Raw genomic sequence first — 14,165 nt, 5'->3', positions numbered from 1 at the left:
TCTAATGTAAGTGAACAAAAGCCAGAGAAGCCTGATTGAAAGACTGATTGTAAAAAATGTGTTGTCGTTAACTTGGAGATAAGATTGTACTTCAGAGCAAGCCAAGTGCCAAGTTTTATTTCTTCTCTTGAAAACAGATACTTGCCTTCTGAGAGGAACTGCAGAACAGAGAATTTCTAGCTCTAAGAAGAAATTCTGTCTTCTAAGAATACTTGAATTCCCATCTTAGGAAGAGCCGTGTGCTTTCAGTTGATACTTGGCTTGATTTACTGATCAGCTGTTTTTGTGATTGTTTTAAGTATGTTGCAGATATCTTCCCTGTTCACCTTCCACCTGGACGTAGATAAAGCAGAATATATTTTTCATGTGCAAATACCTGGCATACTAACTTCCTGCAGGCCATAACAAAGCAAAACCTACAGACCATCTGTCACAGGATGAGGTTTGACCCTTCCTTTCAAATTGCTTGGCTTTTGCACATCTCAGACCCTTGGAATTATTTTTATGTATTCTGAACATGATCTTCCCTCTCCTCATTAGCTAAACCTGTGTGTCTTGACTAGTCTGATCTCTCAGATGGATAATCCCCTCTTTACAACAGGGAATTTATCTGACAAGGGGGAAATGCATCCTCAATGCATGAGAATAGGGACTGGTTTTAAGCCCTCTCTCACCTCCACCCCAAATGATTTCATGAATTTGGCTGTGGCAATCCTGCTGCACCATTAAGACCACAGTTCCCTGTTGGAATCATGTACCTATGACACAATTAACAACTCCTAAACCTGCATATTAATTACCAGCACAGAGGTGAGAGGAGAACTCAACTCCACGCCGTTATTCCTGCTCTGAACACAACCATAGAATTCCACAGTCACCATCCAAAGAGCAGGTTTGTCACCACAACAGCAGGAAATTCCTGGCATGACCCTTCACCCCAAGATCTTTGGACTAAGATTGTTATTGTGTAGTACAAAAACCTCTAAAATTCAAACAAAAAGTGAAAGACACGACGTCACGGGGACTTCAGGCACCTACTTTTTGCTGTTTCCTGCACTATTTTGTTATGGTTCAGAATTCATTCTCTGCACTTGGCTGTTTCAAAAGACAAAGAAACTGAAATGATGCTATGAAACTGACAGTTTTAATACAGAGAAATATACTGTACTGTGGAAAATTCTCCTAACATCAGCATAAGTAAAGCAAGCCTGAAAAATGGCAGCAATTGTCCTTCGGAGAATAGCTGGGCAAGGAAAAAATAAACTAATCTTATTAATTTTTTAAAAGGAGACATTTCCTTTTAGTGCACTTTAGTGCCAGGACCATGTTTGTGAATAGCAATGAAAATAAAGCTCAGGAACCAGATCAAGTTGGGTTTTTTTTTCATTCACAGAATAGCTGCAGAAACACAGACTTCATAGACAGTCAGGGGCTTTATGGGCTTGAGAAAGAGCACCCAGGTTTTGGGAAGAGCAGGGCTGATGCCTCCATCAGTTCTTGGCTCTACCAGAGGATGCAGGTGAGGAGGCTCACTAATAAAAAATCAATTAATTACTTTCTCCAGCTGGAAAATGACCTTACAACTTCTAACTTGTATTAAATATGCCACAGTACCACCTGGCTGGCAGGGCAATCATCCCTAAGGAGAGAGGTGGCACCACCACTCACATACCTATTTTTAAGGCTTCTTGAAAAATTAAGTGCTCAGGCCTAACACTGACCTTCTCCAAAATGATAGATTTCATCTCACAAGATAAAACTTTTTTATCCTTGCATATTAACAGGGTAAGATACAGTACATGACCTGGTCATGTAGGATAAATCAGTCCCTAGGCATAGCACAAAGGGCTTTTCTTCCTATAAAGTTCATTATTAACTATATTTTATATATGGCATAGTCAATATATCCCATAAAAGAGATGGGGGAGGAAAGAACAGATTTTGGAAATAATACTTTTACATTTCAGAGCTGAAATACATACGTGAAGGAGATGGGGACAACTAGGCCACTTTTCAAACTAAGGCAGCTAAGCCAGAAAAGAAATTCAGATCTCATGCTTTCCATGCCACTGATTCTCCTTGCATTTTAAAACCATCTGGAAAGAACTGAAACCGCTGGGAAAATAATAATAATAATGATATTTTGGTTGTACAGATTTTTAAAATTCCCTAATTTTTTAAAATATAGGTTGATTGTATATGCAACACAAAGGAAGAAAATGTTGAAGTTCAAACAGTGGGGCAACACAAAGTGCAAGGGGAAAGTAGCAACCCAAGACAGGGGTGAAGAGGGTACTGCTTTGCAGCTCTTTTATCTGTGCAAGGTAAATTTAGGAATTTGAGGCTATAAGCAGCTTGTCTCATCAGGGCCAGAACTGCAACTCACTGATGGGAAAGGATTGATTTGGTTTTAGTGAACATTAAATCCAGCCCCCACCTAAGAACCAACTTTTCTTCCTCTCCTCCTAAGTTTCTGATAGTCTTCAAGAAACGCTCCCAGCCCAGCCATACCCAGAGGCTTTGAGACAGAGAATATCCAAGGAAAAGGAGACTGGGAAAGAAGGGATCATTTAAGAAACTCACTTGTTAGAAAGAGACACAAATGAAAGAAAATTAGTGCCCTCCATCTGTGTGTCACCACTGCACTTTCTGTTTGTAACAAATTGCCAAGATTACTGATCTCTTTGCAACCTTGCTAAAGGCACTGTCCAGATTACTGCAACATTGCAATTAAAGAAACTGTTTTGGATCTAAGTGCAAAGAAGTGTTCAAAACCAGTGACTTTTTTGTGCACTGTCATAATTTATATATGGCCACATCTGTTTCAGTTTGGGGTTTTTTCTCCTGTTTCTAACCTGCCCTGTTTTTGCAAGGAGCATTTTTATTTCCTATAAGCTTTAAGAATACTTGAAATTAGTAATTTTAAGATGGAAAATTACAGCCTTCTGACCACAGCTGTGCTAGTGGGGACTGCAATCACTGCTCAGCATTTTCCATTATTTCATTATGTTATTTTGCCAGATTTCCCTCAATCCTATTTTATTTGAATTTATCAGCTTTGCAGTTTGAATTACCACCAGAATGATCCACTTCTGTAACTTGCTATTTCTTCCATGAAAAGGATTGAAAAATAGCAACTTTTAAGTAATTGGATCAGAGAATATTGCATAGAATTCTGTTGTGTTCATGAACCCCCTTTCTCTACACTATTCCCATATGAAAAAGTTCCATAAAAATAACACAAAGATCTTTCACCTAATGAGAAAGGCACGTAATATTTTTCTTCTTATTAACTGTAAGATAGATCTTTCCTATTAGAGTGATGAGTTGGTTACTAAAGGTCTCACTAATTCATGATATGGACAGAGTGTACTCATACAGTTTCCTTTCAAGAGTGGCTCTATTTATAGGTATTTTAGAGATGAATCAATAAAATGGTCAGATTTTAGGGCATTAACAGCAATTGTAATCAAATATATTTCTGCAAATAATCTTGTGCAACTCTGTTGCCTGAAATCTGTGTCCTCAAAAATGGGAGTATATTGACAACTGCATTGTGTGACTCCTCTGCCAAGGGATACTCCTCTCCTGCTTTTAGCAAAGTATTAAATTTTTTTTCTTCCTTAACTATCCAGAGAGAAAATCTAACAATTTTACCTGAATTGTAAAGGTATTTGTTAAGATAGCCTGGGCCCTTCATTCACTGCCTTAATAAGAGTCTGGAACTGGAAAAAGGAAAAGAAAAAAAAAGCTTTTCAGGAACCTCAGGAAAAAAAAGACTCTGGCATTACAGATTTTCTGAAAACTATCTGTGCTTTTACCTAAAAAAAGGAAAAGAAAATCCATCAGTGACTGCACCAAGATGAGCCTCACATCCCACCTGCCTAAATAATGCCTTTTTCCTACCTATCAAATCAGTGACCCAAAAGGGTAAAAAGCCACCATGCTACTCTTTGGCATTTCCTCTCCAACTTTTTATCCTTTTCTTTTAATGAAGTAAAAAAAAAAAAAAAAAAAGGTATTCCAATACACATTTTACCAAGAGCAAAGAGCATTACTTTCAAATGCTGAACTTGATCAGGAATATGGCTAAAATCTTTAAGTGTTGCTGGAGTTCAGTCTCTACACTGCAGAGGTCTCTGCCAGTCTGGAAAGCAGTAGGTAACTCATCTCCAACAAGAGAATCTCAGCAGTAGTTCAAGCTAATCCATTTTACTTTCCACTGAAACAGAAAAGCAGCTGTGACCTTGGCTAAAAATCAGGAACAAACAGCTGGGAAGAGATTGAAACCCTATGAGCTCGATCTGAAGGTGTTCATCTGTCTGTGCCTTCAAACAAGGTGGTCACTAAGGAACCCAAAGTGACTCCTGGCAGGATGGCCTGGGTCACCCCAAGAGCATCTCAGCAGGCTAATCCACATTCAACGCAGACCATTAAATATGAAACAACAAAAGGAGCTAAGCCATTAATAAAGTGCCAAAAATATAGGAAATACTGACAGCATTTTATTTGATAATTTTATAATAGATACCAATGACATCTCTTGGCAGGATGGAGTGACTTCTGACTTATGAATGCTGTCTTTACCCAGCAAAATTACATGATTCGAATGGAATAATGGAGCTTAGAATTAACAGTTAGTGTTATAAAAGAAAGAGTTCCTCTAGGGCAAGCTACAGATATGCTTTTTAAAAATCATTACAGCATTAAAAACTGGGCAGATGCTAAAGAATCCTAAAGAACTAGTGGAAACCTGATAAGCAAAACAAAAGTAAACAAACAAACAAGATATAAGTTTCAAGGCACTTACGTATTGCTTATTAAGAAGAGAGATTGACCTTAAATGCTGCATTTGTGTTCAGCCTGTGAATACAGTTCTGCTGTCATACAGTGCAGCAAGAGTTCTCAGTAAGCATCATGGAATGCAATCATATAGACACAGGCACAAGAACAGTTTGGGGAATATTAATTAAAAAATAAAATTAAATCGTCAAACAGAAAAAAAAAAAACCCTCACTATCGAGAAAGCAGAGAGTAACCACTTGACTGCATCAAGCACCTGGATGTCACACCAGCAGACAAGGACAGTAGAAACAGACTGGCAAGTGTATTGCCTAAAATTAATTAAAAAACATCCAACCTGAACCAAACAACAAGAAAGAAAAACCAAAACAAAACAAAAACGTAAGGAAAAAAAAAATCTGTGTCTTGCAGTCAGAAGTTTTGCTTCGTGGCTGAAGACACCTCTCGTTATGACTTGTAGTAAGGTATGTGTATCTTTACCAGGACGTGCATTTATGGATGGAGCTGTGCTTTGAAAGTCAAACCAGGACACTGTACAGGTACAGAGAGGTGAAACACTTTGCTTCCCCACGTTGTTCCCCACGCTGGCCACTCCTGTGGACTACACTGCACTCCAGGTGAGAAGCTGTAGCTGCTTCCAGCACGTGCTGCCATACACTGGGGTCTGTTAGGACAAATTGTCTCCTCAGCTCATCACAGAAAAGGGGCAGTTGCTCTCTCTGTTTCTAAATTTTAGTTTTGCATCACAAGTCCCCAATTCCCCAAGGAGGTATCCTGAAACAGCTAGCAGTCAAAATAGGAAACAAATCCCTGCCTTTCAGCCTCCTAGAGCCTTCTTTTCTCAATCATGAAAAGGATTGGTTTTAGTGTACTGATTCTTAATTTGTGAAAACTTGCACTAAGTGCTGCTGTTGCACGTTAAAGAGACTGTAAATGAAATACATAAGTTCTAAAACATCATGCAAGAAATGTGGTTTCACATCTTACAGTCAAAAATCCTACTAATGAATTAATACAAGCACACTGAGGTGTAATATTGGGAACATACCTTTAAAGTCGGAACTCCTCTCCCCATCCCTCCCTCCCCCAAAATCAGAAAAGTAATATTAATTAAACTTAAGAAGTAATGAATGCACCATTAAAGTGTCATCAAAAAGATGCTGACCTAAGACAAAAGTTCAATGATACACAATACGGTCAAAAAGTCTTCAATCAATAATATACAGTATGACAACTACATCTTGTAAATTATACCCAATACTGCCGGCAGTCTATCCCTCTAAAGAATATTTGCCCCCTTTCATCCCTTCCTAACAATCAGATAATAAAATACAGCACCTATAAATAAGCAAAAAAAAAAATTATATATATATATATTTATATATATATATATATTCCGAAATCATCTATTGTTAGTTTTAAAGATATGGCAATAAAGGAGTCTAAATTAGCAAACTTGTAGAAGCCATAACTGATAAAACAGCTTATTGAAAAAAGGTGGCAGTAATGCACTCTATGTGTGCACAAGTACGTAAGAAAATACACAGACGTATAAAATTGCACGCACACACTCACTCACACACATCCTTCCACACCCCTCTATGCTCACGCATATACATATAGACAACAGGAGGAGTTAGAGACAAGTTAGAATTTGATTTGTACTTTGATCAGCCCTAACCTGTGCATAAAATCATGGAAAAAGGCTGGATTTCTGCAGGGCAGAATGGTCTAGACTGGGACTCAAGAGCATGAACGTTTTGGTTTGGAGTTTTGGGCTATTTCCCTCCTGGTCAGAGCCCATCTGGTCATTGCCATGTACTCTTTTATCCATGCAAAAAAAATAAGCTTCCCACAACTAAAACGTATTTAAAATCAGTGCTCGTGGTGGGAAGAGAGTCAGTAAATGGCCACCAACAGCAGGAAAAGGTCTCTATCTGAGGCAGCTCCAGTCCCCTCTTAGTGGTGTGTGACAGCAATCGTACACGTGAACTACGCTCCCGTCGACTCCAGGTGAGCTGAATATTTCGGGTTCTGGGATATGTTCCCCAAGTAGCAGGCTGAAATGTTACTGGCCAACATTTTTTGAGCGATCTGACTTGACTGAAAGGAAAATTCTGTACACTACAAACCAAGTGAAATGATCAAGTACATGCTTGTTTCTAAGTTGTCTCCTAAACCTCCTAGATATGAGGTCTGATCAGCGTGCTCTGTGGTTAGAGGTTAAAAAGCAGATTATAAAATACCTAGATTCAGATCTTTTTTTTTTTTTTTTTTTTTGTCCTGATTTGGCCTAAAATGGAGTGTATTAAACAAACTCTGGTCTGCAAAAGACCAGAATCAGTTAAAGCTATGAAACAATGTGCACTACGTGTCAATATTCTATTTCACTTACAAGAAAACACTAAGTCAGCTACCACAAATTAAGATATTTTCCTGATGTGACTTTTTTTTTTTGTTTTGTTAAAAAATATGTGGAGTAAATGTGTTTTTTCTTTTTTTAATTCAAAGTTTCAAACAACAAGATTCTTTTCTTTTCTTGAAAATATGTAGGAATCCAAACTAGTGTGTTTAGAGTCGGTTGACTGTGCAATCTCTTAGTGGCAACTGAACAGCTACAAAAAACTTTCTTTTTTTTTTCTTTTTTTTTGAAAAATCTCCCCTTTTTTCCTGGTTTAAGAAGATAATAGTGTATTATCGCTCTGTAGCCATTAGATGGCAGATAAAAAGCCCCCTTTTAATATGTGGGTTTGATTTTTATTCTTTTTTTTTTTTCTTTTTTTTACTGTTTTTCTTTTTTTAAAGCCCACACCAAAGAGGAGGGCACAAGGCAAAGCTGTATGAGTTATTCCCGAAACTGTGGAAATCACTTAGGGCAATAATAAAAACACTTCAGGGTACAAAAAAGCTTTGACTACACATTTCAGTTTTCTTCCTTGAAAACACAAACATAAATTGGGCTTCACGCTCCTTTTTTTGTTTTCTATATGCACCTTGGCCTATGGCGTTTTTGCCCTGTGGCCCGCAGGGCGGTTAAGTGCGCAACACAATTAAAACCAGTAGAGGTCCAGTTTCACTTCCCAGCTCTCCAGAGTTGGGCGACTTTAATCTCAAAACTCCCACTCCACGGCCTCTTCTCGACTCGCGGCCTTCTCCAAGCGGTGGATGATGTTGTTCAAGTTCGCCGCTTTCTTTTTCCTCAAGGAGCTGTCTCGGGTGTTCCTGGAGCTCGCCGCCTCGGAGAAGCCGAACAAGCTCTGAAGGGAGTTGGCTTTCTGCGAGCCTGCGGCCGGCGTCGAGCTCGTACTTGGCACGCTGGAGATTTTCTCTGAACTTTCTTTCGACTTGTAGGAGCTCTCCCCCGTAAGGACTGAGGTGGAGGCAGCTGAGGTAGAGGCATCCCCTTCCGTGGCAGAGTTTGGCAGTGTCTCCAGAGCTTCTCCCGAGCGCTGAGACGCGGGTGGGGAGCTCTGGCGCGGTGGTGCTCTGAGCCTGCCCTCGTCGTCGGTGTCCTCCAGGCTCTCCGCCTGGAACGGCTCCGCTTTCTCCGAAGACCTGGAGCCCTGCAGTGCCTCTTCCCCCGCTTCGAAAGCCGACTCCGCTGGCCCTCCCTGAGACTTTGTGGTTGCATTGCTGTACTCATCTGCCTCCGGGCCGCTCGGCTTCCCTTCGGGTGGGCCTTCTCCGTCCACGCCATCACAGCTGTCTCCCTCGGAGCTGTGAGCGGCCCGGCTGCTTCTGGCGGAAGGAGAGTCGCTCGACCCGGCCTGGCTCTGGCTGCCGGCTTGGATCTCCTCGATGAACAGCTCCCGGCGGATGCGAGACCTAGGAGAGAGGGGACAGGGATGGTGAGTCTGACAGGGGTCACTCGCAGCTCTACCAGGTCCACCTATGAATCACAGAATCATAGAACTGGCTGGGTTGGAAGGGACCTCAGAGATCATCAAGTCCAACCCTTGATCCACTCCCACTGCAGTTCCCAGCCCATGGCACTGAGTGCCACATCCAGGCTCTTTTTAAATAGCTCCAGGGATGGAGAATCCACCACTTCCCTGGGCAGCCCATTCCAATCTCTGATCACCCTCTCCATCAAGAAATTCTTTCTAATGTCCAACCTAAACCTCCCCTGGCACAACTTGAGACCTCTTGTGCCCTCTTGTCTTGCTGAGAGTTGCCTGGGAAAAGAGCCCAACCCCCCCCTGGCTCCAACCTCCTTTCAGGGAGTTGGAGAGAGTGATGAGGTCTCCTCTGAGCCTCCTCTTCTCCAGCCTGAACACCCCCAGCTCCCTCAGCCTCTCCCCATAGGATCTGTGCTCGAGTCCCTTCACCAGCCCAGTTGCCTCCTTAGGACCTGCTCCAGGACCTTAATATCCTTCCTAAACTGAGGGGCCCAGAACTGGACACAGGACTCGAAGTGTGGCCTCATCAGCGCTGAATACAGGGGCCTTGCACGAGGCCCTGGTGTTAACACGGCCATTTTGCCTCTGCGAGGGGACAGCCGTGCCGAGCCGGGCCAGGGGAAGCCCTCACACCCTCAAACCCACAGGGTGACTGCAAAGGCACTTGGAAGAATATGAAATATTGTCAGGGTGCTCTTTATTTCTTTTTCCCTGGCCAGACACCTGTCATGAAGCCTGCAGTGCCTGAAGGGATGCAAGGCTGCAAACCCCAGACTGTCCTGGGGCCTCCTCCATGGTGTGGTGAGGGGTCAGGATGGAAGAGCAAGGATTCTGTGCACAGAAGCCATTTCTGGTCACTTCTGCTCAAGTGTTGTGAGTGACCCCTCTGACTTCAACCAGGACTTTTCCTTCTGTATTGTAAATCTGACGTCAATAACTGTCCCTCTGAGCAACTACAGCAGGCATCATGGAATAAAGCAAAAATACATGTTTTATGCAGGTAATAAGTTTGTACTTCCCATTTTTTTAAAGTTGATATTAAGTAACACTTATAATTGCATGCACTGATAAAAATCTCTGCCATTTCTCATTCCTACTATAGTCTGACATGAGAAAGGTGAAACATTACAATACACTGGGCCAGAAAAGAGTCGATTAAAAAATCTGAATACATTTCTAGTAGATCCAAAAGAAAATGTCTTGTAAATACAAAACAGTTCATATTCCTGCTAGAAATGAGCCCCAATTGCATAAACAAAAAACAAACAAGGAAAAAAGTCTGGACAACCCCTTTCATGTTCTGGACACCAAGGAGAAATGAAGATGAAACCAAGACCACTGCTCTGAATCTGCTCTGGGGAAACACAGACTTTTGACAGGTTGTCAGTTTATGAGCTAGTTTGACCTCTGCCTCATTTTTTATTTAAAAAATCCATTTCAGAACATGAATAGTGACAAGGAAAGCAGTGCATTTCAAGGGAATTAATGCACTCCATGTGTAGTTAAAATTGTCTGGTGTGCCCCACTGTGGCCCCTACGACTTGAAGGGTGCAATAATACCCCACCCACACTGCCTCTGGAACTTAACATCCTCCTTCCTTCCTGTTCCTTCTTGGTTTAGAAACTCTCAATATCCTCAAGAAGCATGAAACAGATTATGAAAAAATCAAGGTCTAGGGCAAACTCTTTCTCTGAACTGCTCTGTCAGTAGGAGAGGTGCTGATTGCTGCTCAGGTCTTAATTTGCATCCAAGAGGGAACATCAGTGACCTGTGGTCAGGGACAAGACTATAGACACAGGGAGACTTCAGCAAAACTTTTATCTTTCAGAGTGAGGGTAACACTTCTGGCTTTAGCCAGGAAGAACAGCTAATGATCTTGCAAATCACAACTGAAATGCTTTCCCAATGCTGATGGCTATCAGAATTTTTCATTTTCCCTAAGTGTGTGAAAGAAGGCAGCTCACAATGGAAAAAAAAATAGAATAAATGAAGAACACCATCTGAATACTGCTTTTGAAGCTAATGATATTATTGACTTGAAAGGCAACAGAATATTTCAGCAGCACTTGCTGGCTACACTTTTGACAGATTTAGGGGGTCTGTAATTTTCCCTAGGAGAGTATTATTTGCCTGAAGACCCCAGGTGCTAACATTAATTTTCTATTACCACTAATTGCATGCATCCTGCAACATTGATTATCAGGCTCTGTTTATGCCTATAATCTCCCTGCATGGATATTGATCCAGAACATGCTGCTTCTGTAACATTCTCCAAGTTAGGAGGAAATGTGTAATAGCTGTGTGCCTGCATTGCATTTAAAACACCTCAGCTCCAGCAAGATACTGAATGATGACATGGTTTCTGAGTTTCTGACCACAGCCCTGCAAAACACAGGTTTGATGCCTGTTGAAATCTCCAGAATTCATACCCAAAATATTGCTTCTGGGATCTACTCTGTCTCCTGATTAACACAGTAATTAAATCCCTACTGTAAAGAAGAACTGGTGAGAGCAGCTAGGAAATTCCAGAGAGCATTCCTCTCAGTGGAAGGTGTTGGCCATGACATCAACACATCTTGTAGGTATTTATCAGCTTAACTCAAATAATCAGATATCTCCTGGGGTAGATGTTGAAGTTCCTTGTACCAGCCTTCACACTTGGGTTGAATCTTAAGGGAAAAGTATAATTGCAAGATTCCCAAGAGACAGGAAGACAAACTTGTCCAAATCTGTACCCTGCCTCACCTGAAGTTACTTTGAAGAAAAATTTGTATGATCTGAGGTGTAGAACTGCTTCTGTATCAACACTGGAGTCTGGAAAAGAAATGGCTTAGGAAGAACTTAGAAGAGATAAATAAAGTTGAGTGTGGCCTGAAGGGGGGAAGACTACCCACTTCCTATAATACATGAGCTACAGAACAGTCAGATCCTGCTGCCCTGGAAGAACATGTAGCTTGTACCTCTTCTGAAAAATCCTGCAAATGATTTAAGAGTACTTTATGCATGAAAGCTAAAAAAAAAAAAATTATTGCACAGAGGAAAAGAACAGGCACGTGTTTTGATTTTTCAGTGGTGGCAACTGCTCAGAATACCCAGAGCTCCAAACAGGCTTGAAACATTTCATTAAAGTCCTGGAGACTCAGCAGCACATCTGGGAGCAGGTCCAGACCACTCAGTGCTGTGAGGCTTGTGCTACCCACCAGTCCACAGCACCTTGTTGATACATTTTTTTTTTATTTTGTATACAACTGTCAGCACCCAGTCTACATTAATGCATAGCTTGGTGTGGGTAAACGTGCTGATCAATCCTGACTTGTCACGCTTTCTCACAGCATGCCTGAACAGGAGATTTGATGATAATGAGGAAGATGACACATGCCACCAGAGCTCCTGCACTCATCTGCCTAAGTGAGAACAGCACATTTTGCTGTCAGGCTGAAGGGAACATATTTTCGTAGGCATTCCTCCAACTTCTGCATAATTGCCTAGAAGTGGGAACTGGGAAGAGAGGTCTGCATTTGGAGGACTCTGAGCAGTGAAAGAGGCTGCATCTGTAGTGAATTCAAGTCAATGAAATTCAATATAAATATGATTACTCGTTGGCAATAATTTTAAAATTTTATATTACTATAAACATTGTTTGATTATTTTGCATAATGTTTCTGAGATATGTCATTAAACTGTGCTGCTTCTGCTTCAGTAACTTCCCTGTTAAAAGCTGAGAAGGGCCCAAGTGGAAAATACCCTTTAAATGTTAGCAGTTTGTAAAAACAAACAAGTTTAGCAATCTGGATTAATTAGGAACATTACTGCCTCTGAGTGAAGAGGCAGAATAGTTTTAAATCTGGTATCTTAACTGTACCTGTTCTATATTCATTAGCACAAATTTCTTGGAGAAAAGTCTGCTGCACTAAGATTCCCACTCCCAAGCACAGTTGGTTATGTTCACCCAAATCCTTACAATTCTTTTATGTCATTCCAAAATTGCTTCCTTTTATTGGTGTCTCTAAGCCAAAACCTGCTTCAATATCTCAAATGTGGAGAAGGTTCCTTCTAATATGAAAAAGGAACTAAAGAGACCAACATCTTATTTCATTTCAGCAGGACTCAATGATTTAATCATAACAATGCAACAAATCTGCGGCCACATCTGATTTCAGGGTTATCTGCTCTCTGCCCTTTGGGACTCCACAGAGCTTCCCAGAAATACAGCCTGCACTGTGCCTGTTTTCAGAGCTCAGAGACCTAAAAGAAAATCATCTTTTTGCTTTTAGGTGGGAGAATATTTATGAGGAAAGCAGCGCAGTGCTGATGCCACCCAGCAGAGGAGACTTCCAAGCACCCCCTTTGGTCAGGACACCCCACTTGGTAAGTGACCCAGGTGTAACACACACAAGACATAGCAGTGTGTGTGTGTATCCATGCAAGTGTATGTCTGTGTGAGCATGCTTATGCAAGTAAGAGACCAGTCTTGCTTACTGCCATGGGATTTATAAATATTCATTAGTGGACATCGCCAAATCAACGCCCACTCCAAAAGGGAGACTTTCTGTTTAAAAGCACTACTTACATCAATCTGTGAACATAGCTGTTCCTCAGGGATGACTTAAAATTAGTCTGGAGCATTAGCATTACTGTTAGTTAGAACCTCCCTGCTGTCGAAACCACTCATTTTGTACAACTGCTCAATGTTAGTGGAAGCAGACGCAGTCTGCTGAAGCAGAGCAGCACCCTGCCAAACCAAATAAAATAAATCCTTTATGAGTGGGGCTCCTGAGAGAACTCATACCTGTAATTGTGGAACCAGTTGATCACGGTGCTGGTTTTCAAGTTGAGCTGCGTAGCCAGTTCCTCAATGGTTTTTGGTGATGGGTATGGCTTTTGCTGGTAGGCTCGTTTCAGAGCTTCCTTCTCTTCTGGTGCCAGCACCACCCGGGGTTTCTTCAGCTGGTGCTGTGGCTGTGGGCTGGCTCCCTGGCTGTAGTCTATGCCAGCAGATGAGGACTCACAGGACTGACTGTCGCTAACGGAGCTGTGCCGCCGTTTCATGTAGGCTGAAAGAGAAGTGCAGCAGGATCAGCCCCAGCTGAATACAAAATGCAAAATCAATGAGCATCCGAGCTGTGGAATAAATGTGAAGATGAAAGGCTGCAGCTCCACGGATGGAGAGAACAGAATGGAATGGAACTGTGTGGAGAGAACAGAATGGAAGGGGCATCATCGGAAGGCAGATGAAAGCAGATGTGGGGTGGATGCAAAAGCAAGAAAAAGAAGAGAAAGAAAAGACAGCAAATCACCTGGGAACCTGCCAGAGTTTTCTGCTTTTTCATGGGACATGTACAGGGCTCAGTTAACATCACTTACTCCAGATTCACTCCTTCAGGAGTGGCAAATATCCACATAGGCACCTGATGAGGACAGCTGCACTTCAGTTCAACTTTAATGATTTTGGTTGCTCAGCA

General features: G+C 41.7%; 1 protein-coding gene across 11 annotated transcripts in view; it reads right to left on the bottom strand.

Moving 5' to 3' along the window:
* The window catches only part of CUX1 (cut like homeobox 1), a 263,293-nt gene that overhangs the window by 24,518 nt on the left and 224,610 nt on the right, over positions 1-14,165 (bottom strand). For 8 of the 11 annotated variants that reach the window (XM_071765215.1, XM_071765217.1, XM_071765220.1 and 5 more), the window contains 2 exons: positions 13,493-13,757; positions 7,567-8,628 (listed from right to left, as the gene is read on the bottom strand). The exons of 1 other annotated variant lie outside the window; for it this stretch is intronic. In XM_071765215.1, the coding sequence (XP_071621316.1) occupies positions 7,914-8,628; positions 13,493-13,757 (980 nt within the window). In that variant the 3' untranslated portion in view covers positions 7,567-7,913. Of the gene's footprint in view, positions 1-7,329; positions 8,629-13,492; positions 13,758-14,165 lie in introns of those variants that run through there. 2 more of the 11 variants (XM_071765218.1, XM_071765222.1) reach the window with 1 other exon arrangement.

Source organism: Heliangelus exortis, chromosome 21, assembly GCF_036169615.1.
Source record: "Heliangelus exortis chromosome 21, bHelExo1.hap1, whole genome shotgun sequence".
In the NCBI taxonomy this organism is placed as follows: Eukaryota; Metazoa; Chordata; class Aves; order Apodiformes; family Trochilidae; genus Heliangelus; species Heliangelus exortis.
This window is presented reverse-complemented; position numbering and strand designations above follow the sequence as displayed.